The 26,166-nt window shown below is 44.6% G+C and overlaps 2 protein-coding genes across 9 annotated transcripts in view; one reads left to right on the top strand and one right to left on the bottom strand.

The window, feature by feature from the left end:
- Positions 1-722: 722 nt before the first annotated feature.
- On the top strand, positions 723-14,909 carry CCDC167 (coiled-coil domain containing 167). Of its 6 annotated transcripts, none has more exons than XM_058834823.1 (6): positions 1,749-5,564; positions 5,660-5,696; positions 6,305-6,436; positions 9,420-9,514; positions 11,949-12,001; positions 14,047-14,187. In XM_058834823.1, the coding sequence occupies exons 1-6, from the start codon at positions 5,401-5,403 to the stop codon at positions 14,088-14,090; spliced, it is 525 nt and encodes a 174-aa protein (XP_058690806.1). In that variant the 5' UTR covers positions 1,749-5,400; the 3' UTR covers positions 14,091-14,187. The 6 variants fall into 6 exon arrangements, with proteins under 6 accessions (XP_058690811.1, XP_058690809.1, XP_058690806.1 ...); XM_058834825.1 differs by lacking the exon at positions 14,047-14,187 and adding an exon at positions 14,627-14,909 and having other exon boundaries at positions 1,751-5,564; XM_058834822.1 differs by having other exon boundaries at positions 1,801-5,564; positions 14,066-14,909.
- Positions 14,910-15,315: 406 nt separating this feature from the next.
- The window catches only part of CMTR1 (cap methyltransferase 1), a 29,107-nt gene continuing 18,256 nt past the window's right edge, over positions 15,316-26,166 (bottom strand). For all 3 annotated transcript variants that reach the window (XM_058834817.1, XM_058834816.1, XM_058834815.1), the window contains 9 exons: positions 25,809-25,877; positions 25,514-25,645; positions 24,892-25,014; positions 24,090-24,181; positions 23,447-23,515; positions 21,990-22,037; positions 20,561-20,673; positions 19,882-19,990; positions 15,316-17,744 (listed from right to left, as the gene is read on the bottom strand). In XM_058834817.1, the coding sequence (XP_058690800.1) occupies positions 17,612-17,744; positions 19,882-19,990; positions 20,561-20,673; positions 21,990-22,037; positions 23,447-23,515; positions 24,090-24,181; positions 24,892-25,014; positions 25,514-25,645; positions 25,809-25,877 (888 nt within the window). In that variant the 3' untranslated portion in view covers positions 15,316-17,611. The remainder of the gene's footprint in view (positions 17,745-19,881; positions 19,991-20,560; positions 20,674-21,989; positions 22,038-23,446; positions 23,516-24,089; positions 24,182-24,891; positions 25,015-25,513; positions 25,646-25,808; positions 25,878-26,166) is intronic.

Genomic DNA, 26,166 nt, shown 5'->3' with positions numbered 1-26,166 from the left:
TGGAAAAGACCTCTGAGTCCAACCTGTGATGAAATACCACCAAGTCAACTAGACCATGACACTGCGTTCCACATCATCTTTTCCTAAACACCTCCAGAGATGGTGACTTCACTACCTCCCTGGGCAGCTTGTTCCAATGTTTGACAACACATTCAGTGAAAAAATTCCTCCTGATGTCCAAAAAATTTACCATTTATCCCAACACGCCACAAAGCAGCCGTTCTGGGTTTGTCTTGTGTTTCCGAGGTTGGCTTCTTCCCGAGTGATCCCCCACCCCCAGCGCAACAAGACCTGGTCTGGAGTGGCCAGGAATGCGCTGGCTCCACTTGGGGGAAAACCGACTGATCATTTCGGATCTGCCCAGACAGCACCCGAGGGAGCCGGGGTCTCTGAGCGGCGGAGAGGCAGGACCAGGCGTGACCAAGAAGTTCCACCTCAGCTTCCCAGCCTCTGATCCTCCCCCAGCCATGCTTCATCCGCTACCACTAGAGAGGGCAGAACAGTATGCAGGCAGCACTGGCACAACGCGAGAGGGACCGCTCTGGCTGCCGCTCGCCCTCGGCTGTGTCGGAACCACGCCGAGAGGGCCCACAGAGCCCGATCCAGGGCCAGACCCAAGGCGGCGGTCAGCGACTCCACAGGCGCGGGCAGGCAGCGCGGCGCGGCCCGCCCCTCCCCAGCCCAACTCGGCCCCAGCCCAGCCCAGCGCGGCCCCGCACCGAGGCGGCGGCGCCCGGTGCGTCCCTGCGCATGCGCGGCCGGGCGGGGCCGGACCATGGGCAGGCGGCGAGCGGGACTGAGTGTGGCCCGGGAGGTGAGGGGGGAGCGGTGGCTGCTGTGGCCGGGCTGGCGGACGGCTTGGAGCTACGTCCTTACTCCCGGCCTTGAGCGACGGCGTGTGGTGTCCTTGCTCCTGCCGAGCCCTTGAGCCAGTGCCGTGAGGGGCGGTGGGTGTGTGTGTGCCTGTGGGGGTGCTGCGGCGGGGCGTGACCACCAGCCCTATTGTGTGCGTGCGACGCCGGAAGTCAGTAGTGTGTTGCTGCTCCTTGAGAGGAGCCCAGTGGTAAACCGGCATGTGAGGGGCCTGTAAATCACTACGAGGAGAAAAGGGAAAGCCTGGGGTTTAAGAGTACCTCACTTCCAAAGCTTCCTTTTTATTGTGGCTGGGTGTTTTATATCTCTCCCCCTCACTGGAGATTCCACCTGTGCCATGTGCTTGAGAATGACTGTTCTTGAGGCTGGAGCAGATGATCCACTGTGGTCCCTTCAAACCTTACCCATTGTGTGATTCTGTGATCTCGTGGGTGGCAGGAGGGCTGCTGGTGAGCTCTGTTGAAGCTTTGTATTTCTGTTAAAGAACCGAGTTGTGTTAGTTAAGGTCTCTGAAGCATACGTCTTTCTGGCATCTGCACTGAACAATGCTGTGTGGACTCAAGTATTTTCAAGTCTGTGGTTTTGGATACTGTGGGGACAGCAAATCCTGAATGTTCCTCACTGAATGGCTGAAATGTGGCAGAATTCATTCAGTGAATCTCACTGGTCACTTCTCTGCCCTGAAGTCCTTTCAGGTGAGAACACATGCACAACAGACCAAGGTAATGAGAATGGAAAGGCCAGGGAGATGGCAGGGCGTGTCATATATGTGTCATCAGCTAGTAACATAAAATTGAGTGTCACAGAATCCTTAGGGCTGGAAGAGACCTCTGGATATCATCTTGTTATAAATGAAATTAGAATTTTGACAATAAGGTCCCTTGAGTTAATTACAGTTTAATTAAAAATGAATACAATTTAGTAAATTGAATAGTAATTTGGTATAAAAGAATACAGTAAAATAAAATAATACAATTTAGAAAAAAATTACAATTTATATATATAATTTGCCAGTAATTAAGTATGATTAAAGCATAACCAACACCGACCAGGGTATGGGGAGGGCTTGTTACCCTTCCTCATGTACAAAACCGACCAGGGTATGGAGGCTTCCCACCCTACCTCATGTACAAAACAAAGCACTTCAAGCTAAACTTCTATATTGTATGCTTATACATATTCATTAATATTTCCCATAAGTTTCCTCCTATTTCAAATTTTTCTGACTTTACGTCATTTTTCTTCATGGCGCATGCCTCACTTGTTGTTAGGGGGTCTTCAGTCTTCTTTTGGTGGTCTTTCGGTGAAGGCTTCTCCTCTTCCTCATTGTCCTTTGGATAACCTTACAGGTTTGCATGTGTGTACTAAGCATTGTGTTATGTAAGTCTACTAATTAGTCTTATATTTACTGATCTTTAGGCCCAATGCCTAAAGTCGTTCTAATTTTGTCCATCTCAAAGTTGTTTTTGTCCTGGGACATCACTATCTTCCAAACTACATCCTGTACCTCAACTTTAACATGTAACATCTGTAAAGGGGTGCATCTGCCTTGTAACACTGATTCTTTTGATTGCTTCTAATAATGACTTCAAAAACAGTTACAATTTAGTTAGCACAAATCAATTCCATTTATTACAATCTCATTCAACCCCCTTGCCAGGGCAGGGTCACCTAGAGCAGATCACACAGGAACATGACCAGGTAGATTTTGAATATTTCCGGAGAGGGAAACCCCACAACGTGCCTGTTCCAGTGTTCTGCCACCTCCAGTATAAAAAGGTTTTTCCTCACATTGAGGTGGAACTTCTGTGTTTGGCACTGCTCCTCATCCTGTCACTGGGTACCACTGAAAAGAGTTTTGCACCAACTTCTTCACACCCAGCTCTAGATATTTATATGAATTGATGAGATTCCCTCTCAACCTGCTGTGTGGAATGGGAGTTTGATGTATGGTTTTCTGGTGTGTTTCATTGGTTAGGTTTTCATTAGAGAAACACAGTTCTGGGCAGTCAAAACCACATGTAACCACCAAAGGGAGTCTAGAGGGGTGTGCTGACTGTCCACACTTCCTATGATGAACCTACCAGAGAGAACTGAACAGTGATGGGGGGTTTTTTTGGTTGTTTTGCTTTGTTTGTTTGTTTTGTTGTTGGGTTTTTTTGTGGTTGTAGTTTGAGAGGTGGCAGACAGTAAGAGTTGAGATGGTAGGGCCTACTTTACAAAAAGAGAGGTGGCAAAATGGCTCAGCCTGTTAGGGACCTGCTGCTCACAGAATGAGAAGGGACTAATTTTACCTGCCACAGAAAATTCTTGCAAAGTGTTTGAGGACTTGTAGTAGCTTTAGATTAGGTTTTGGGGTTTTTTTAGAAGTTTTCATGATAGAACATACTAGTTGTGAAAGGATTGTAGAATTACTAGTTTTTGTGCATCACAGGTGAAAATTTCTGTGCAAAGACACTACTACAAGATGAAATTCTTTCCATTTGCAGTGATGAGAACACTCCTGAAGAGGTTAGGGAGGAAGAAAAAAACATCCCTTTATGCCAGAGGAAGAGAGGGCTGTGTTTCAGTTTGCATGACAACTAAGATACTTGATTCATAATTTAAAATTATTCTGTTCAGTATTACCTTCTGATCTGTTATGATTGTAGAGAAAACTTTTCAAAAGAGTCTTAATATGACATGATGCATGACTGGCTTTGAAAGGCCTCATCTAGGCAGTCATGCTTGTTTAACTGAAGTCATGATGCTAAATTAATGTAATTTTTGATATTGGCACTTATCAGATTTGCTTGCACTTACAAATTGCAGATGTAATTGATATGATCTGTTTTAAATAGATATAAATGGGTCTCCATAATGTTGTGGTGGTTTAAATTCATGCCACTTCTTTCATATAGCTTAGTCTTTTGACAGGCAGCCCTGTTGACAATGCTGAGCTGCATAGGACTTGCTTGAGGAAACTCATCAGGAAAATGAAACTGGCAAGACTGGTCCATTTGGTAACAAAATACTGAAAATGGAATTAACTGAAGAGAGTGACATGGATGACCAAAGGTGTGGAGAACTTCTATGCAAGAACCTACCAAGCATTCCGGGTCCTTTTAAGCTGGAAAACATGACTGCAAGGGACCCAATATAGTTCTATATCCTCTGCATGCTATTTCTAGCTTTAAACAAAGAACAACCGTACACTGTCAATAGAAAGTTAGGGCTATCAAATGAAAGCAGCAGCAGACCAGCTCAGAACAAACAGGAGTTTCTTCCAGTAACCTGCTGTGAAACTTCTTGCAAAGGATATTGTAACCATTAAAAGTATACTTGCAGCTCAGGCAACAACTGAAAAAAAACAAATCAGATAAGCAGAAAAGTGCTTAAATTAAAGGCAGTGCATGGGCAGCAAAATGTCAGGTGTGTTTCTAGAAAGCATTGTTACATGTGTTGCTGCTTCTGACAGGGCAATGGCTGAGCAGTGTGTATAGAAGAGCATAAAGAATAGGGAAAAGACCGACACAGTTTATACTTCGTAAAGCTATTCTTGAAGCAGTTTTCGAAAATCTGGCTCACATGTTCTGTGGTCACATCTATATGTGGGCCTGCAAAGCCACTGGTCTGGACTGAGGCAGGATGCGCTGACTAGTGAAATGGTCCCTGCAACGCTGAAGGAGGAGGTGTAGGTAGGATTCAGCCTTTCCTCCTTTAGCAATACGCAGGGTTGTTCTTTAGGAGCCATCTTAGACTTTGCTGGTGGATCATTTTCTGCTGTGAATAACTTGTCTCGTAAATATTTCCAAGCATGATGTGGGCGGAATGTCTGTGAAATAATTTTCCAGTGTGCAAAATGATTCCATGGAGAAAACAGAAGTGTGTCCATGAACAGCAAGTCAGCACTTGAATTTAAACAAAATTTGTCTCTGCTTGACTGATTTTAACAATCCAGACAAATTTGTGGATGCAGGAGCCATTAATTCTTCTCTGAAAGAATGGCTCAAAAGTGCTGGCAGGTGACAAGGCACGTAAAGACTGCTCAGGGGAGGGTTTTCTGCTTTGCCCCCACCTCTTCAGTTGGCTTTGATCTGTTTTATGAGGGTCAGAAGATGAAAACCTCATTACCTAATGCTGTTGGATGTCAGCGTATGTGTGATATGGCTCTTTGCCAGTATCTTAATTAGGGAATTCATAAAAGCAGAGGGTGGATGCCGGTTCTTGAAAAGCACTTTTAGCGTTTCTGCGGAAAAGAAAGCTTTCATTAATTCACTACAAAATGTATTAAATGGGATCCAGCTCAATTCTATAAGCAAAGCTGTTTCTTTTTCACTTTTCTGTTAGCCTTTATGTGAGCCATTTCAGCTCCCTGCCCAAGATGGTCCCAACAAATGGAATTTGTAATAAGCATGTAAGTCAGTTTGAATTGAAATCCATTCCACGTCTCTCTGGTTTAAAAGGGTGTCCAGATCATGAGCAAGTCTTGCCAGAATTCAGCAAAAATAGCTGAATGCCTTGTCATACCTGTGGAGCAAAGGAAGCATGTGGTCTTACATCCCTGTATGCATCCAAAGCTACTGGGACAACTTTCTGGAGTGTCTTCTGAGGAGCTTCAGAAGGGCAGCTGTGTGTGCCCAGATCTGCAGCCTGGATGTGAAGCACGTTTCACTCCCCCTTTTTAACTGGAACTACTTAAAGATGTTGCTGTGAGTAAAGTCCTGTGACTCTGCTACCATCTGTGTGAACCTGAGGGGCTGTCATATGAGCTTTCTGCTTCCTGCATTTCAACTCTGTCCCACAGGATGCCCTTCAAGGAAAGGAGAGCTAAAAGGAGGAATGTTGGAGTCTGAGATACAGACTGTGTGCCCTTGCTTTTAATATTTAGTTCCAGGATTCAAAGAAACACTGAATTTCATATAATATGAAATTCATGTGCATGTTTTCATGGTGATACATGAAAACAAATGTTAAAGTTAGATAGGAAATGTGTAAATGTGTAGATTAGAAAGTTTCTTAAATCACTGGGTGAAAAAGTAGTTTAGAGAACAGGAGACAAGATGGAGGATTTAGGGTGTTGTCTCTTGTCCTTCTTCTTTCTCCTTCATGTTCTTCTCCTAGGGGTGTTTGGGTAGTAGTAAGTGATTGGGTAGAAAATGTCACAGTGCAGCACACAGGTGTTGGGTCATTGGGTCACTAAGAAAAATAGCTTAGTTGGCATCTGTTAATTGGGTAAATGGACATATAAAAGACCTTGAAGAAGATCTTTGTTAGCCATTTTACCCCTTTTCTATCATAGTGCACATAGCTCCTTGTACCTTGTAATGCTGATAAGAAAAAATAAACAACTGAGACCGAACGAGAGAAAAAATCGCCTCCCTCTCATCAATCTTCAGTTCAAAGGGAAAAAGAACCCAAATCAAAAAGTCCCCTAAACAGACAGAGGAAGGGTTCATCTATGCAACTTAGGAGGTACTGTGCTGAGATTTCCACTGAAGAGATAAGGCAGTGTGAAGTTCAAGGGTGGTTCAGCAAAGCAGGCTTGGCTCTTTGTTTTCCTGTGGGCTTCCAGCGTGCCCAGGTATGTACCCCAACTAACCTCATGTATTATTTAGTAGGAGGGAAAGCTTTCCATCCACAGCAAGCTCAGGTGGGCACCTGCTTCTAGGATTGGTCTCCTGGAGAGCTAGCTGCAGCAGGGAATTATGGCAAAGCCCTACAGATTTTCTTGTGCTACAATTTTACAGACTATGGCCCCCCTCGAAGAGTTTTCTCAGCAAGCCAGAGAGTAATCAGTAGTTCCCAGGCATTACTCTTGTTTTCTCCCGTGTTTATTTTCTGTTTCTGTCTTTGTTTTTTCCTGCAGTGAAGTTACCTGGATGGCTGAGTTGCTGAGAGACTCCTGGCTTGCAGGAGCAGATCCTAAATGCCAAGCAAGTCAATGGCATTGACATATCAAGATAGTGCTCTGCCCATAGTTTGGGTTGGTGTCTGAGGCTTCTTACTCTAATGAGCTGCCTTCAGGAGGCAGATTATATTGTCTTAATTTATAAGTGGGGAAGCTGAGGCACAGTGAATGGGTAACATCTGTGAATCCTCACTCTTGTCCTTCCTTATAACCCCACAAAATCCAGGCTAGCCAGAAGAAAAGAAGTAGTGAGATTCTGAAAGAAAAGTATTTTTTATTCAGCAATGAATTCGGCATGTTCCTCCTGTTCCTCCTTTCCCCCTTCCTTGCTTTTTTTTTTTTTTTTTTTTTCCCCTGGTTATTTTTTATCCCTTGTGCCCCCAGGTCAGCACAGCTGATGGTGCAGTTCTGGGGCATGTGGTTTATTAGAAAATTATTGCTCTCCAGCAGGGGACCCTAACTTGGGTTTTGATTTAAGAGCAGTAAAACCAGTTGAAACTTTAAAGTATTATGTGAAATCTGGAGACTTTTAGTCAGCAGAAAAAAAAAAAAAAAAAGCACTGACAAAGCTGGGCAGAATATACTCTTATGAAGTCTCTTGAAATGAGGGAAGTATGGGTAGAGAATGTAATAGTGAGAGCAACTGCCAGCTGAGCAGGAGGAGCAGGCATGGAGGAGAGAATTGGAGTGCAGTAGCATGGATAATTTAGTGGTGGGGTTGGCAGCTGACTAACTAAAGCTCTCATTAATTCATTAAGGTATTATTTAACATTATTTTAAAATGTATTTCCAGAGAAGGCATGGTTCACTGTAATAATTTAACAGGCTAAAGAGGAGCCAGGTAACACATGCTGAAGCATCTTTTCCTGTGTGTGCAAATAAGGGTTTCCAACAGCTAAGGGAGCAGAAACAGCCATTTGCAAATGGTAGGAACTGGTGAGGGAGATGGTAATTCTTAAATTTGACTGGACCAACACCCCACCTCTGCTGTACCACACCCTGCTATTAACTTGCTGATAAGTGTGGTCAGAGCTGGCCTGAGTGAAGTCCTTTCTTGGCCCTGAAGCAGACTGGGGCAGTGCATCATGCTGACTGAGTTGTAGTGGATGACATAGTGATGAACAGCTGGTTAACAGCTGGAGGAGGACAGTTATCCAGGCAAACCCAAGCACTGCCAAACACAGAAGTGCTGTTTCCCAAGCTTTGGGATCAGGTGATATGCCATAGTGTTTCCCTCGGGCTCAGGAAGCTGTGCATGTCCCTCTGGGGAGTTTGGCATCTTGAGCACTGGCAGAATTGCCTAATAACCCATGACTTTGAAATTGCTAGCTGATAAATCAAAGATTCATTTGAGCCTTGTTGTATGTGTCCCCCTCCCCAGTTCTGCTGTGCTCCTTCCAGACTATTTAACTGACTGGTTAAACTTCTTTTCATGATCTGGTTTATGTCAAGCCCCTTCTCTCCCATCCCTCTTAGTTATAGTGCCTGCCTTTCCTGAGCAGAAGGTATGAGATTGTTAATGAGCTCATTAACAGAAGCTGATCAGAACAGAGCCGATCCCAAAGCAGCAATAATTAATCACTACCTTTGATTTTGTTTCCCTTATTATGCTTTATGAGTGTGTTTGTGCTCTGGGCTGCTTCTGAGGCTGGTGTCCAGGCAGCTCATTCCACCTTTACCCGGGAGTGTGCTGCCTCTTAGCATGTGGTGTGTGGAGGCTCCCACCACAGGGAGGCCATGCTGCCAGCCTTAGCCTTTCCTGGAGAGTCAGGCACAGCGAAAGTGTTGCAATAAGTAACTCAAAAGAGGGGGTCATTGCCACCTTAGTGCACCGAGGCTGTTTTCTTTTAGGCTAGGTTGTTGTGTTCATATTGTCTGAGTAATCTCACTGTTTCCCTGCTGGAAGCAAGCTTGAAAGACAAAAGTTTTTCTTGAGATGTCCACACTGTGGTTGCCAGGCAGAAGAGAGGAATGATTCCCAGAACCGTTGCCCATGGTAGGATTCCCTCCTGGGCAGTCTGCGAACAAGGAAATCAACCCTCCTGTGCTTAGCTGTGGCACTCCCCTCCACAGGAAGACATAGGGGTGGCTGTCAGGATACTTGATGAAGAGTCACAAGGAGATAACAGTGTTTTTGTGCAGGGAAACATGTTGCTGCCAACACTTGCTACAGGTTGAAGGAGGCAGTGGCGAATGCTGTCTTGAGCATATTGTGCAGTCTCCTGTTGCTGTTGTAGATACAGTTGGGTAAAATAGATTGGAGGTATGCCTTTTTTCCCTCTTCATCCAATCAGACAGCTGAGGGTGCTTTGTAGATTTTTGCATCTATTCACAGTGCTAAATCAAGACTCAAGACTCAGGCTTGATTTAGGCCAGTGTCTCTCTTTTTATCCTCTAATTGCATAAAGATACCTTAGATCAGACCTTTGCTTGTGGACCCACATGTAAATAAACTAGAACAGGGTGGAACAGGATCAGATCCTAGCAAAAGGTTGCTGGCCAGCCACACAATAGGCAGTATCAATTGGCTGTGTCTAGGATGATGATATTACAGTTGTCTGGGCTAGAGTACAGGCTGAGCTGCCACCATCTGAATGGGAATGAGTCCTTGTAATCTGGGAGGAGAAATGATGGTGACTGGTGTGGTGTTTTTCAGATTGATGGATTGGAGGAAAAGCTGGCACGCTGCAGACAGAGCATGGAAGAGGCGGATCTTAAACTGCGCAGGGAGAAGCTCAGCCCCGAAGGAAGGTATTGCTGACCATCTCCTTACACAGCTGTGTATATGCACTTCAACTTAGCTGTCATCCTGCTGTTGGACCAAGCAAGGGCTCTTGAAGGGGTGAAAATGTGTGATTTCCCATGACAAGACTCTCTTCCCACAGCTTGGAGCTTTCTTGGGGAACTTGTATTTTTGAGACGTGCAGTGATTATATATATCTAGAGAGCTGTATCGTATTAACAGCCTGATTCTAATCTGTGCCACAACCAGACAAGTAGTGCCTGAAACTTGCCAGTTTATTTGCAGACCTGGCTCCTGGCCTGTTATGAACCTGTTCTGAGTCTGGCAAAGGTTTTCTGCACACTGCTGCTAAAGCCCTGCTGAAGCCACCTTCAGCTGAAGGTTCAATCAGGGAGTTGTGCAGTGACTGCTATTGGGGGCCAAACCAGGCTGGGATCCAGCTGCAAAAGGCACTGAAGGAAAATATCTGTGTCTGTGTTGCTAATGTGTCTGGATGTAGATGCATTGACACACTAGCTTTTCTTGGGAAAGCTAAGAGGGACAATTCCCCTGAAATCTGTGGCTGTTGTAGAGGCAGCAACTGTTGGCTTCTAGAGCTGGGACTCAAGCAAGGACTTCGGCCTGGATTTTGTAGCAGACACAGGCAGAACCTGCTATTTCTCTTGAGCGTGAAGCAGGAGATCTTAGATCTCCCAGCTGATTCTCAAATCTCTCTGCTTGAGGACATTTTTTCAGTCACTAGTATCCTACTGTTCTGCTCCTAGCAAAAAAAGGCTGGGAAGCTTAATCATAGGCCCAGGGAGTGGTCCTGATGTTTGTTCTACAGTACTGTCTGGTAGAACCCCATTAAAAATCATCATAGCAACAGTAATGTCTCCCTCCCCTGATACTTATCAGGCTCAGTTTAACTTCTTTGTTAAACTCTCTTTTGCACTCCCCCTTCCTCCTTTAATGGAATTTTATATCCCCGTCCATATTTAGGCAGGGTCCTGTCTCTTCCTGTCCCTTATTTCTTTAGCTCCTCATCTCCTTTTCTGACCCAAATTCTCCTTGTTTACTGCCTGTATTCTTTATCTGGTACTTAGGTGGCCAACAACCAAACCTACAATTGTGATAACTTGACAGGATAGGTTATATGATGGTTTCTGTCTGAAATATAGGACCTAGAGCAAAGAATTATGAATTAGGGTTCTTGGGGCCTTCTATGAATTTTACAGCTTTTATGGAAATAGAAACAGAACTTCCATTGTCCTATTCCAGACCCTTTGAACAACCCTGGAGGGAAGGTGCCGTGATCAAAATTATTGATTCAGTGCATAGCACACAAAGAGGAGCTCTGCTTTTCTACTTCAAAGTTCATTTGTCATGGTTTCTTCATGTCTCATTCTCAAAAATTCTTCCCTTGACTCTCTTCACAATTCTGCAAATTCCTAAGTAGCAGCTCAGTCATGTTGGTAAATCTGTTTTCTCACTTCCTCCTCCACCTTGCCTTTCCCATTCCAAGAGCCCTTTCTTCTGCTGCTCCTGACATAAGTGCTTTCTTGCACTCCCTTACACTTAACTATCTGTACACATAGATTTGGATCTTTTTCCTCCTACAGGCTGTTCCTGCTGAGCCCCAAGGGGAACAACAAACTCTGTTACACTTGCTGCCTTCTCTGAACCAGGACATAATTTGTTAGTGCATGTTTATTTATGTGCATAGTCTGAAAGGACTGACTGTGTCCTTACTGCCATACTAGAAACACTGCTGCTTTCAGGAATTTTATTTTGGGTTTGTATTTTAAGCTGTATATTAATTAATCATGTTATGCAGTTTAAGACAAGGGCTGGGTTGGCCTGACTTAGTCTTTACTGGTATTAGTCTTTACTATATATTATGATCTATAACTATTACTGTTATAGATCTTCAGTCTAATGACAGGTAGTTTAAGTTGTTAGTACTGGACTTGGATTCAGCTTGTTTTCTTGAGTTCACCAATTTCTGTAAATTGGATACCTCTGACAAAGGGATCCCAGCTTCAAAGGGTGAGAAGAATTACTGTTCTAGCACTAAGCCTGATGTGGTGGAGGGGCAGGATGCTCCAAAGAGCATGTAAGGACCCTTCCCCATCCCATAGCAGTGTCAGAACTTCCTGCCTCACCTAGGGAGAACTAGAGTAGGGGACTGACCCAAGAGCCCTTTCTAGGTGTTTGCCTACACTGCTTTCCTGCAAGGAGAGATAAGAAGTCATTTGGGGGAAGGAAAAAATAACCTAAAATGCTGCATCTCTTCCCTTGCACAACTGGGTGTTTTGAAACTGTCGCACTTCCAACAGGAAGGAGGGGCTTATCCTCTTAGCAGATATCCCCAGCAGTGGGGACAGTCTCTCTTCCATCATGTAAGCAAAGAAATAGGCTGTGTTGTGCCTCGCAGGTAATGAACTCCTCTTCTCATTACAGAAAGTCACTGGAGAGAGAGCGAAACTTACTAATGACCAAAGCTGACGACTATGGTAAGAGCTTCATTAAAAATGGTCCCTCTGGGCAGGATGGGATCAGTGCTGCAGCTTGGCTTTGTCTTAAAGCTCCTGCCACCTCTGACTTCTGCCTTTGAATTTAGCTTCATCCAAAGTGAGACAGACTAATGGAAATGTAGTCAGCATATTATAATAGGAATCTGCATCCTCCTGCTTGAGCTGTACTTCCATAGGGAAAAACATAAGGATCAGCTAACAAAGGGGAGAAAATGTCCCCTCCATGTACCCCAAATTACCAGTCTTCAGACAATCATAGCTAACAGATTGGCTTGAGCAGCTTTTAACATCCCTCCCCCAATCATTTTTTTGTTTTCCTAGAAGCGGCAAGAAGGCAAGTGCTATCAGAGGTGAAGCAAAGTATACCTTCCTTGGGGCAGGTTCTTACTGTATCAATTTATGAGGCGACTCAGCCCAAGAGCATAGCAAATTACACTGATGTACTACTTGCCCTTCTAGAGCCAGGGTCTTTCCTTGGTGCAAGTCCTGCTGTAGACAGTGAGAATGAAAATCTCTCAGAGATACCACACCTGACAGCTCTTCCATTCCACTAGAGGTGCTGCTTTGCACATCTTCAGGCTCCTGGTATTGATCAGTGTGTTACCTGCTTGGCAGTACTCTGCAGCTGTGCAAGCAGCAGAGCTCATGGAAGGGAAAGAGGCACAAGTATTCTTTTAGGTCTAGAGTGTTGAAAGCTGGGGTATGGCCAGCAAATGTTAGATTACTGTTTCCAGAAGTTACTTTAAACAGACTGAAAGCTTTCTCTAAGGGCCTACCACTAGACACAGCAGAAGACTGAAAATTGCTGCCACCCTTTTACCAGCCAGCAGTCAGCCATCCCTGCTGGCATCAGCAGAGGAGTGACAGCAGCTCAGACAGCAGCAACAGCCTCACCTAACGGTGATATCACTGCTATGGCCTCTGATTAAATCTTTCCTTATTCCAGCTGATGCACTTGAGGCCATGGACTGCAACTGCTGACAATGGTATTGTCAGCATCAGTTTAAGCTGGCAGTGCTGTGCATCAGATTATGTGACCCTGTCACCTCTTCTGTGGCCTTGCAGATTCAAGCAGATTGCTCTGTGCATTCGAATGCTTGTATTAGGTGAAGAATGGTGCAGAAAGAACAGCTAAAAGTGTTTTGATTACCAACACCACTTGGGGAACTGCTGGAGGCTGCTTGTTCAAACTGTAGAGGCAGTAACCTGTGAAGTCGCTGCAGATGAACTCAGCAACAAAAGCAGTCTGTCTCTGGAGACAGTCCACACCCAACTTTGCCTGCCAAACAGTGCTGTTTGGCCATGCAGTGTCCAAGGCTGGAGGCCTCACTATTTGCCTGTACCAGTCAGCAAAGTTTTGTGGAACAGAAGTAGCAGGAGTGGGGTTCTCATCTTTGGTAAAGGGAACCAAACAGAAATGGAGATCAGCAAGACTCCATACTTGAAGTAGCCAGTTGTCTTCCTTTCCCTGCATCTGTGGTTCTTAGGTTGCTTTCCTTCACCCTGGTTTATCTATCTGCAAAGAGCTTCAGACTCCAACAGAGTAAGTGTCCAGGCTCAGACCGTTTCCACACTGATCCTTCTGAGCTGTAAGGAAACACAGATTCTGCAATATTCAAAGGTGGCCACAGTTGTATTTAAGTTTTAGCACTAGAAAGAGCTACCAGGGCTGTTACATTTAGAAGACAGTAGAAATAGCTCTCTGCCCTCCTGTCTCCTTCGTTCTCTTAGGGAACAAGCAGTTATTCTAATGACACAGTCCATCCTTAGTAGAGGCCTATGGCAGTGTCATTTGCTAACAGGAACTGGTCTGGCAGTGAAGTATTCCCAAGCACAGCTACCACAAGTGTCAGGATGACAGCAAATGAAAAGGTTCCTGCTAGTTTGGCCAGTTACTTCCCATTCAGCACATCCTATTGGCAGCTTTGTGTACTGCTCCCAAAATTTTTGCCTGTGGCCAAGGTAGCTTTGTGCTTGTATGAGAGTTTTGAAAGGTGTAGCTGCAGCATGAAGAACCTTCACAGTCTTTTGTTTGTTTCCTAGAGAAAGAACTGAGTGTGCTTCATAAGAAAAATCGCAAGAATGCTGCCCTTGCTGTGGCCATGGCATTGCTGATTGCTCTTATTTACGCCTGCTGGACGATGTGATTGCACTCAAGAATTCCCCCTGCTGAACAAATGACTCCTGCAAGGAGCTCTTCCTCCTCTCAGCATTGTGCCTCCCCCAAGGGTGAAGATCAGCATTTCAAATTACTGTTCTTGTTTATTGTCTCCAAGCCTTGTTGTAGGGAAGATTTTTCTCTGCAAATTGAGGAGGACAGGAAACAAACCAGAAATCACAGCACACATGCTCTTGGAAATCAGGTCAAGCAGATCTCAAGGTGGTGCCATCTTAGCCAAAACACAGTCAGGACCATCCAGCCCGATCCAGGAAGGCAATACATTTTCCCTTTTGAAAAGAACCTTTGTGATTGCAGACAGGTGCTTTCTGCCCAGCCCAGGTGGAATATATACCTTGGCTCCTGTGACACAGTCATAAACTGAGGGGACCAAGCTCTTTATTCAAAGGGTAATCTGTAGGTACCGCAATTTTATATGTTCCCAGAGCTGAGCTAAAGATGCTTCGTCCTCCACCCTGACTTCCAGGACCAAAGGAAGCCTACCTCCACAAAAACAGATGGGATGTCGGTATCTCTGCAAGTGGGTAGTCCACACTGAGATCGGGGTGCTTGGGCTGTGAAATGATCTGCCTACCTCTCCAGTGCATCAGAGCTTAATAGCCATTTTGTGCCTCTGAGAATCAGCATTTGCAGAAGACAGTGTACTATCAATCCCCAGAGATGGAAGTGCTTCTGTAGAGCTTTAAATAAAATAATTTGACCTTTTAATTACCTGTTCTGTTTATTTGGTTTGGTTTTTTTTCCCCCTGTTCTGTCCTGTTTCTCAGCCACTGCTTTATTCTCATCCTACTATCTCCCCACTGCCACACATTGCACCATGGTAAGCCTAGACTAGGTTAGGCACTTAACCCCCGGTCAGTGAACTCTCAACAGTGGGTTACTGTTCTGTTTGCGGCCTGGAATGTACTTTGAGTGGAACAAGAGCCTACCCATCCATCAGGAGTGCCAGAGACTTTCCCCTGTAATGCCCTCTCATTCCACTGCTCTAAACTTGCCACAAAAACCTTTAAAAGGGACTGCCTTGAAAATTTAACTCTGATGGTACTTCTCTGCTGCCACACTGACAGATACTGTTGGCCCAAATTTTGTGGGAAGCAAAGGAAGGAAGCACTGCTGTGAACTAAAGGGGCTGTATTGGTTATAGAACATGAAAGCATAGAAGTCAACACAAAATTATACAAAGCCTAATAACAATACATTGTGCATTTAACATACATATACACTCCCTTCAGCAAGACCTTCCTCACCCACCATTCCCAACAAAATCCCTCAGCAGGGAAGCAAGTAGCTTGGTGGCTCATGCTTGCAGACTTGAAGGGAGATTTAGAATCAAGGTTGAGTGTATCAAAAATAAATGCAAATTAAAATGAGGAACTAGAGACAACTGAGTAAACAAAGTATCCATTCCTAAAAGCTAGCCTGCAGACTGACCAGGTTTTTTTGTACCCTCCAAGGCCTACACTGATCCTACTTCCTAGTCACTCTTCTAGCCCACAGTAGTCAAAGCTCTGAGCTGAGGACGTAACACTCTGCAAAGGAGCCTGGCAGAGGGAGTAGCATGCTTTACTGGCACTGAAACAGCCTCAATGCAATCCACAGAGGTCCTTAGAACTCAAATTGATGGTGGATTTAAAAAGCCAACTGTATACAGGCCTGGACACCAGGGGTTGAGATACTTTATTGCCCCCTGGGGGAGATTCCCCCCCATTCCTCGTGGAAGTGCCTTTGCCAAGACAAAGCTACCAATGACACACCTCTTTTTAGGGGGAAAGAGCCACCATTTCTTTCATACATGTCTTACCAAAGTTTAAGAGTGGAGAGAGTCTACAGATCAGCCAAGAGGATTGCAGTCCTTCAATTGCTTTGACAGACCTGTGTCTAAGTCAAAATTTCTGTTTTGCTGCACAGGCTTGTTCAAATCATTCATATGGATGTGGAGAAAAAGACAGTCTAAACAACTGCTATAGATTCTAGAACTATAGCTTTCCTTAAGGCACAGTTCAGACAAACTCCTAAATCGCTTTTCTCCCTACTTCCAATCTGTGTTTAGAAACAAGCCAAGAACAAAAAACAAAACAAAACAAAAAAAAACAAACTAACAAAAAAACCCCAAAAACCCAAAATCAAAAAAGGGGACTATCTTGCTGCTTGTTCAAAAGCATTCAACTACATGTTACCTTCTGACTAATGTGGAAGACTTGGCAAAGTACCATGGAAGTCAGAAGTAAAAGTAAAAGATGCAACAGAAGCACATGAAGAAGTCTTGACACAAATGCCAAACTGAAAGTTTCTCAGCTCTGTGCCTTCACTTCAGATGCAGTTCCAGAGCCAAATGAGATACAGAGGATTTCAAAGCCACTCTGATATTTTAAAGGGAAAGTCTAGTAAACTTTCCAGTGGACACAGGGGACAAGGATTGCTTCTGATTAACCTGCATGGGTAAAGTCAAGATATCTTTCTATTGAAGTCCTAGGTACTTCTAAAGTTAGAAATTCCCATCATTTCTTCCAGACACTTCAGCATCTTAGCTTTTCTGTGGCTTCCCTCCCACATCCACTTTCCTCCCTGAAGGTTTAGGTAATAATATTAAGTACCAAGAATCAAAACACCTCGGTCTCAGAAGTACCATGAAGCACATATACCAACCATGGTACATTTTCACAAATTAGTCCCAGACTGCTGGCTTGGCATCAGTCACTAACCTGGAGAGGGGAAATCCCTGTCAAAGCAGCTTGCAGAGGTGTAAGCATATCAGATCTGTGCCACACCTGCATTGACCTTTGTTCAACAGGGAACCATACATAAGAATTGCCAGTGGCTAGCTGAGTGCCTTGATAAACAGAAGTGTTAGAGACACCAACAAGAATATATAACTTTTGCCCACAGCTCACCAAAGACTTGACACCCTCCACTGTAGTCAAAGCCTCTGACAAGGCCAAGGAGACAGCTGCCAGGAGCAATGCAGGGCTGCTTCAATGTGCAATTGCCCAGCTCTGCCATCAAAACATCTCTACTCCTTCCCACATTGCAAGAGAAGCAGAAGCCTGAGGAGTTCTGGTACACACAGAGCTCCACAAACCCTGCTGAATGTTTGAACAGGAGCAAAGAAAGCTGTCAGCCCTTTGGCCTCATGCATGCAGTACGTCAGGACAAAAGGACATTAGGCCTCGGCTTCAGGAGTCACCTTGGGTACTCTGGCACCAGGTGCTACCTGGGCTGTACGCTTATATACACTACCAGGGTAAAGCCTCATCCTGTGCCTTCTGCATACCACCCTCTGGTTCCTTCATCTCCAGGAAATCAACTCTGGAGAATACCAGGATAGAAGATGTGGAGCCTTCCCAGTCCCATCAGTCCCTGAAGAGTCCAAGCTGGGCTCAGCCCCTCCCTGCACCCTCAAGAGAGCAGGGTTAGGGGTAGTGTGCTTGGATGAAAGACAGGACAGTCTCCTTTGATAGCTTCTCTGGATCTTGTCTTTTTTGAGAGTCGTGCACTTTGACACCTTCCCCCCATTCCCAGAAGAGGCGGCTGTAATGGCAGACACTGTGGGCAGAGAGGAGAGCAAGATTAGTTTGGCAGGGAAGGGAGAATACTTCCATCCCAGTGTGAGACAGCTGCTCTTGCTATGGGAGTCACAGAAATACTCAGAACGGGTGCCTTAGAAAAGACCAGTGCATTCATTTGTTCACCTTACAAACTCTTAGAGCCCTCAAAGTACAGCAACAGCCAAGTCGAAGAGATTTCCATGGAAACAAACTTGTTAATTCTAGCTTCACTCAAATTCAGTTCAGTATTTGCTGGAAGGAATCAGGTCACTAGGGAAAAACCCTACCTCCCCCCAAAGCTTCTCCGAGGATGAAATTGTCATTGCAGGCAATGGAAACACCTTAATGAAGAATTTAGAAAGTTGCTGCCAGAAGTAGCAACCTAATCTCTCACCACCTACTATAATCAGTAACAGCTGTTCTATGGAGCTTAGCAAACAAACAGCACTTCCCACTGCACAAAAGCAGCTAGGATCATTCCCTCTTTCCCCTCATGTGAAATAACTGAGCCCTGCTTGGCTGCTGAGAGTTCTGGTCCTACAATGCCATCTCCCATTCCATCCATTTCCATCCATCAAGCACATCCCTCCCTCATTGCATCCACACAGTCCCAGCCATAATGAAATCAGAGCTGCTAATTACTGCGAACACCGCAGCCTTTAGTTTTGTACAATTACTGACACTTAATATTCATAGTTTATTTAGTGCTTCTGTTCTAACAAAGCAGTACTAGCACAGTGACAAGAGCACATGTCAGTGGCTAATTACAGACATATTAGTACACACTAACTACAATACATCCCTTCTGGAGTCCCACACAACCACTCCCTCCACCTCTTCAGCCATTCCTGTAGGTTCATGCTGGCCTATTTTAAAGTACATAGGCAGAACTAAACCCATCCTGACACACGGAGGGGAAAAGCATCATGTGTCTCTCCTTTTAAGCCTGTTCTGCCATTCACCACATGAAGAAAGGATTAAGAATTCTTGGAAGTGCTGCTCTAAGACAGGTAAGGAGGTTCAAAGTGAGGAAATCAGTAGTGCTATTTTATACCAAGTTCTCACTCAGAGGCACAGCCCTGGGTAATAGTGGTAGTGCAGAACATCTCTACCCCGTACCCTTGAGGCATCAGACTCAGGATTTGGTGTACTTGAGTAATGCCCTCAGCTTAGTATTGACAGGAATGACAGGTTTGTCTTTACAAACTGTGGGTCTGCTGATAAGATGGAACTATCACTGAGAGATAACAGAAACAATGGGATGGATACCACTGAAGGATGAAAGGAACACTGATGAAACACCATGAATTCTACAAGAGTTAAGAATTAAGAGGGGGGTTATGCACTGGGGGAGATCTCAGCTATCAGGCATTCTGGGAATCCTGTACCTCTCAAGTACCTCAGCCTATGGGGAAAGAGAGAAGGGACATGCGTCCGGGAATGAGGATAAAAAGGAGGCTGCGCCCTCCAAAAATTTGAGACCCCAGGGGAATGCCCCATGGCTTCTCCCTTTATTCGAATAAAGTAAAAGGACTCCTCTCTGTCTCCTTTTTGGACATAAACCTCTGGTGCCTGTGGATTAATCTTCCTGTACTCAGTAGATACAGATGGTTTTCAGCAGCCACAATGTTAATGACTGTCCAGTGTCAAGCCACTCCATCCTTTTCCAAGAAGCCACTGTTTTTCTCTCTCACACTCTTTAAAAAAAGCTCCCATCTTCCCACAAATTATTCCAGAGCCTGGGCTAAAAGAATTTGGATTCACTTTTAAATTAGCAACTTCCAACCAAATGTGTTGAATACAGAGATGCAACAAACTACAGTTGCTGGGCTCAATTTCTACTTCCCCACCTGTAGGAGGTTCAGTAACTCAGTAACTGCTGCAGATAGCGGAACAAAGTTGTGAGATATTTGTTATTCATAGCCATTAATTGCAAAATCCGTGATTCCACACCAGCAGTTTCCCGAAAGCCTGAGAAGATTGCCGGCTCCTGCAGCACGCCCTGCTGGTGACCACCTGCACTTGCACTGCAAACCACTGCAAGGGTACAGCACTGTTGAGCTCCCTTCCAAACACCCAGGCACGCACACACCTGCAGACATCTGTCCATAGCCTCCCCTCTAGCTCATACTCACTGAAAGGGTGCAATGGCTTCAGGAAGGAGGTTGTATGTCGCTACGTTGGTCATTTTGTTGAAGAAGAACTTCTTCTTGAAGTTTTTGCTGTATGCCATTGTCCAGGGATCTAGGGTTACAGGGATCAAAAGGGTTACAGGGATCAGGTAGAAAATAAAAGGGGGTAAATAATCACAGCAGAAATACACATACAGTGCAAGTAGGGAGGAGGAATCTATAAGAATAACTGTGATCCTTCCTCCCTTCCTCCCTTCCTCCCTCCCTTCCTTCCTCCCTTCCTTCCTCCCTTCCTTCCTCCCTCCCCTATTCACTGAGAAAAATCCATTCTCCCTGCATTTAGAACTTTACATTTGAAACAGGGTATTTCCATGTCCTATTTTTCTGGAAAACATCTTGATGATAAATTATTATCTCATGAAAAAAGAAGGTCATCAGTCATGTAAATAAATGAAATTACCCACATGATACCTAATCAACCCACAACAGAAAAACCTATATAAACACCCTAAACCTCATCCAAATCCAAGCTACCCTCATTACATGCAAACACTTAATCTCTAGACATTGGAATATTGCCACTAATTTTTCACCAAGTTATAAGATGAGCAAGCCTGGTCAATACTTTTTATTTGGAGAGAAAAAGAAAAGTTGAGAGGGAGTGGGGACTCTCTCTTCCTACCGTTCATAGTCCGTACAATGTAGAGTCCCGTGGGCACAAAATGCCGGTCATCTCGGCCAGTGTAGGACAGCCGGGGCATTCCCCCTGAACTCTTGATGACTTTCATCTCTAACCTAAATGTTGAGATAATCACAGAATGACTAGGTTGCAAGAGACCTTCAAGATCATCGAGTCCAACCCATGCCCTAACACCTCAACTAAACCATGGCACTGAGTGCCACATGCAGTCTTTTTTTAAACACATCCAGGGATGGTGACTCCACCACCTCCCCAGGCAGACGATTCCGGTATTTTATCATTTTTTCCATGAAGAACTTTTTCCTAACGTCCAACCTAAACTTCCCTTGGTACCGCTTAAGGCTGTGTCCTCTCATTCTGTCAGTTGCTGTCTGGTGAAAGAGACCGACCCCCACCTGACTACAGCCACCTTTCAGGAAGTTGTAGAGAGTGATATGGTCACCTCTGAGTCTCCTTTTCTCCACACTGAACAACCCCAGCTCCCTCAGCTGTTCTTCACAGGGCTTGTGTTCCAAGCCCCTCACCAGCCTTGTTGCCTCCTCTGGACACGCTCAAACCTCTCAATGTCCTTCCTAAACTGAGGGGCCCAGAACTGGACACAGTTCTGTGTCTGAGGGGCCCAGACACTGCCACAGTTGCGGCCTCACCAATGCCAGGTACAGGGGAAGAATGACCTTCCTGCTCCTGCTGGCCACACTATTCTTGACACAGCCCAGGATGCCGTTGGCCCTCTTGGCCACCAGGGAACACTGCTGGCTCATGTTCAGCTGGCTGTCAACCAGTACCCCCAGGTCCCTTTCCACCTGGGCACTGTCCAGCCACACCATCCTCAGCCTATAATGTTGCAAGTGATAGTTGAAGTTGAGAAGGTAGTGGTAGAGTGTTTCTTCCTTTACTGTGCTTGTACCCATATCATACCACCTGCATCCCTTCTTCAGAGTGTCACAGTGAGAACTGACAGCACTGCACAGGACTGCATCAAATAATCACATCCTGAAGAGTTTTTGCCTTCCCACACAGAACAAGATAAACCAGTCTGACTTGTCTAAAACAGGCTGGAAATTGAGTGTTGTGGTAAAAAATCTGTGATGTGCTACCATAATTAATCCAAATTTCAAGTGTGAATTCTTGTCCTTTCAAGCCACTAAGAAGCCACTAATATTTCTGCAACCAAACTCAGGCACTGCTGCTACTCCAGCTGTTATGAAGTGCATTGGCCACATCTGTGGCATTAGAATGCAGCAGAATGATGCTCTGAGTGAGTAGCATCTCAGGAACAGCAGCCACCACGAGGTCTAACAGCTTTCTCCATAACTCCACTAGCACAGATCAGAACATCCCTCCCGTTCCTGCGCACCAGTGACTGATAATCTCAGTGGGCGCTGACGTTTTATTTGCACCAATCACTTACCTCACAAAAATCTTGTCCATTTCTTCCAATCTGTACACTTCCTTAACTCTGGGAAGAAAAGACAAAAACATTATTTCAAAAAAGTTTAAACTGTTCTTTTTTTTTCTGCCCAGCTACAGGGAGCAGCCAAATGGTTGATTTTATACAGCATGAGGTAGTCAGGCTCAGCTGAGGTTCATCCTTCTCCTCTATCTTATGCTTCAGTGACTAGTTTTTCCTGGCTTGAGAAAACCTGACACATGCATGCTCATGGCTGGATTGCTGTAAGCAGCAGATAAATATCCTTGCTGCTAAGGAACCTGTGCATTTTTACCTCAGGTTGACTATACAGTAAAGTGGAAACAGTAAAAGTCAGGTGCTTTTGTTTTCCCATCAGATAAATTGACCAAGGTCAGTCCCAGGCAAGTTCTGGCCTCAGCACGCTGGCCTCACAGTAAAATTAAACAACCGGATCTTCACCATTATTATCCCCAGATATAAAACAAACTTGTTAGTTATCCTGAGATAAACACAGCTTTCTTTAAAATCAGTAAAGATTATTTTGAGTCCTTATTCTGTCATTACATCAAACTGGTTTTGTTGTTTTGAGACACAGAAAAACAATCAGTAAGTTAAAAAAACACTGCCTCTGATTGGACACCCCAACACCTCATTTCCCACATACTGCTACAAGCATCAGGCCTCAAAGAGCACATCACCAACATTTTAACACCTTTCCACGAAAGCAGCAAATTACCTCTCTACAATCCATTTTCCCAGCTCTCCTTCTCACTTCACCTGCAGCCTTCCCCAGCATTTTGGGCTCCTCCAATTATTACAACTGTCTGTTTGTCATTAGGCATAGATTCCACTCATTACCTTTCATTAAGCCATCAAGGAGAAGATCCTCCTTCCCTTCCTCCAGATTCTTTCATGATATTGCTGCACTTCAGCTTGTGAATGAGAAGCTGTTTTGTCCATAATACATATCTGATGCCTTCACAGTGGTAGCTCTTATGCTACACTGCAGTAGAATTAATGAAATGGAAGGCCAGGAGACAACCAAAGCTGAAGCCCCTTGTCAGGAATTTTCCTGGGGGGTGTAACTAAAGCCTTGTCCTCATAGATGCTGGTCAGTCCTGCATTTACTAACAGTCAGCATCACTGTACCGCTGCTGACCCTTCAGGGCAGATAAGGACAGAATTCTTTGCAATGATTAAGCTCACTGGGTACTAGACCTACAATCACACATTTGGAATCAACACCAGCCAATCCACCTATGATGAAAATGTGACTGTTTGATATGTGAAAGGAGGGCTCAACTTCTCCATTAACAATATTTACTTTAAATATATAAACAGCTTTTAGCCTCTTTCCAAAGAACATAACAGAACCATGAATTTCAGCCTGAAACCTTTCAGGTTTCAACACAGTGACAGCAAAACAAGTGAGGCTGAGGGAAGGAGGCATCACTCACCGGATGGGGTTCATATCTGGCCGGCTGGGTTTAGAAACAGCTTTGACAAACTTCTCCGCCAGCCGAATCCTGAATGAACATAGAAACAGAGCCTAGCAATTTAATGAGGCCTTTGACACAGCAGGTAGGTAACAGCTTCAACAGACTAGGTGATTAGACTACTCGGGGCATGCACACTCCCTCCACTGCTAGCCAAATGGGTCTAGCAAGACTTCTTTTCACCCCACCCTCCGAATTCAAAGCCCAGTGATACTGCCTGCTATCCATTAGGAACAAGTGTCCATAGTTACTCTATAAGTCCACATGCTGTTGAACACTTCTGTATTTATCAAGCTAGCAGGAGTAGGAGGGACACTGTGTCCCTGAGGAAGGAAACAGAGGGGCTTGTTCCTTCTCTCTCAGCTCATTTATACTCCCACAATGGTCAGTTTACCCATGGCTCACCCTACACTAAGAAAGAAGCTACAGCTACCCTCATACACAGAGAAGATACGGTTGGAAAAGCCTATATGTACTTCAGAGCAGCTTCATTCACAGTTCATCTTTATAGTAATGTTTCAGCTGAATGCTTTTTGGTCTAAACACTGTTTCCCAGTCACTCCTACACACGTACAGAAAAAAGCTTCTCCAGACCCCTACATACCTCTGGTTGAAATGCTGCATTCGAACATCATTGCCATTCAGCACCAAGACATCAAGGATGTGGATAGCACTGATTTTTCGCTGGGCTTTCCCCTAACAAGGGCAATACAGAGATTTATTATTCAGACTGCTGATGTTTCAGCTTTAATTTATAGACTGTTTTTTGACAGGACATCTCTTCTAGCAAGAAGGCACCTTTCCAGATATTAGAAGCACACAAATTCCCTGCTGCCCATTATACAAGAACATGGCATCCTCCAAGAACTGGTGCATTTCAAATACCCACTTCTGTCTTAGGGGAGGGACAGAGGGTGGGACCACAGTTGCCATCACCAGCTATCTGTGCTTTATCGGGTATCACAAAGCCCAGCACACTACAGTATCCTCGTCTAAGGTGCTAGAGGACAGGGAAACTCCCAGGCAGCTGAGATTTTTCACCTCACTCTGTAAATACACCATGAGGATCTTCTCCCCATAGCCTGCAGTCACTGCTGAGCAGTTATGTACCCAGAGAGCCACAGACACATGAAGTCATGGTGGCAATGTCATATGCAGCTCTACTTAGAAAAGCAACACATCAGGTCCAGAGTGTTTTCAAAACAATGTTGAAAGTTCATATTTCTAGCATTGGACAGAAGGAAGGCACTTAATCCAAAATAGTTACTCTAAAGATCATATACAAAAAAAAAAAAACCTTGGACCTGACACAGATGGAACATTTTTTCTGCAGTATCTTACAGAGATCAGGTGAAACTGCTCTTCATATTTGCAGCAACGTGCTAAGATAGAGAGTAGGCTCCTACCTCTCCTTTCAGCTCATGAACAATCTCCACAGAGAGAAGAGTATCTCGTGGCAGCTCAGTTTTCAAATCCAGCTTTGTCCAGCGGTCTGACTGGCGACCACCCCAAGTGTAGATCTGTGATTTCTGTACATAAAGACAGAATCAGATTCAGCCAAGACCTTCTGAGGGCAGGGGTGGAAAAGAGACGTCTAACTGTAGAGCAACCCTCCAAGAATCTTTTTGTCCTAGGCTGTCACAGGCAGTTTCTTTGTCATAAGTTTTAAGGAAGAACCTCAACCTCTACAGCAAAGGAACAAAAACACGTATTCTACTCTACCAGTGACTTTATACACCCACACAAAGAACCAGAAATAGAACACCTTTAAAAGGGCAGTGAAGATAATTAGAGACACTAGCAGGAGTGCAAGGTCTCTGTGTAGGCTGAGGTTACAGAAGCAGGGTTAATTAGTGTGAAAAGCAGTGACATCAGGAGAATGAAACATAAATAACTAGCAGTCTCCAGTACTGCTGATGAGGATTCTTTTGGGCCTTCAGGGACAGGAAAGGATGGGAAGAAACTGCAAGGCAGAATGGTAGCATTAAAATGAATCAGCAAAACTCCTGGACTGTTCTTAGCACTTACCCCTAATCCCAAGAGGAACTTCTGTTCACTTCCAGACACCATACACCGGTAATCTAACACTTGGCGAATTTTCTCCAGTGTGCTGGAGTTCAGAGGAGTGGGTTTGTAACTGAAGATATCAATGTCTGTGCCCTAAAGAGCAAAGTATGGGAAAGGCAAGACAGACACAATACATCAACAGGCAGGTAGACACAACTTCTACATGAAACAATAACCCAGGATTAGCTTCTTCATCTCCTAATTCCAATAAGAAAAAAGTTATATTTGTATGAAAGGACTCTAGTCAATGTCTCACCTGAATCAGCTCAAAGAACTTGGACTTAGGATCTGAAGATGAAGGAGCAATACGAGCCTGATCAGGAATCTGAAAACAAATCCATGTTATTCTTTGGCACATTCAGAGGATCATTTCTGGTTTCAAGATATGACAGAACATCCTGCCCCTGAAACTCCTGCTCTTGGGATTTGAGATGAAGAAGAGATGTCTTGTGGCAAATAAAGTATCTCACATGTTTTGCAAATTTAATGTAGGCATACCACACCTCACACCTGCAACTCCACAAAGATTTAGACTAAACCTTTGATATCATGTATGTTTTGATGAAATACCGTTTCATCAAAGACATACCATCAGCCTGTGAAGCTAACTGCCA

This window comes from Poecile atricapillus, chromosome 3 (assembly GCF_030490865.1).
Source record: "Poecile atricapillus isolate bPoeAtr1 chromosome 3, bPoeAtr1.hap1, whole genome shotgun sequence".
Lineage (NCBI taxonomy): Eukaryota > Metazoa > Chordata > Aves > Passeriformes > Paridae > Poecile > Poecile atricapillus.
The sequence above is the reverse complement of the archived record's forward strand: the minus strand, read 5'-3'. Positions and strand labels throughout refer to the sequence as shown.

What these genes read in the sequence shown, in the direction of transcription:
- CCDC167 (XM_058834822.1), top strand. Translation starts at nt 5,401, where the DNA reads ATGTGGTCTTACATCCCTGTATGCATCCAAAGCTACTGGGACAACTTT. An exon ending in AACTACTTAAAGATGTTGCT is followed by an intron (nt 5,565 to 5,659) that starts GTGAGTAAAGTC and finishes TCTGTCCCACAG; the next exon opens with GATGCCCTTCAAGGAAAGGA. An exon ending in GACCAAAGCTGACGACTATG is followed by an intron (nt 12,002 to 14,065) that starts GTAAGAGCTTCA and finishes TTTGTTTCCTAG; the next exon opens with AGAAAGAACTGAGTGTGCTT.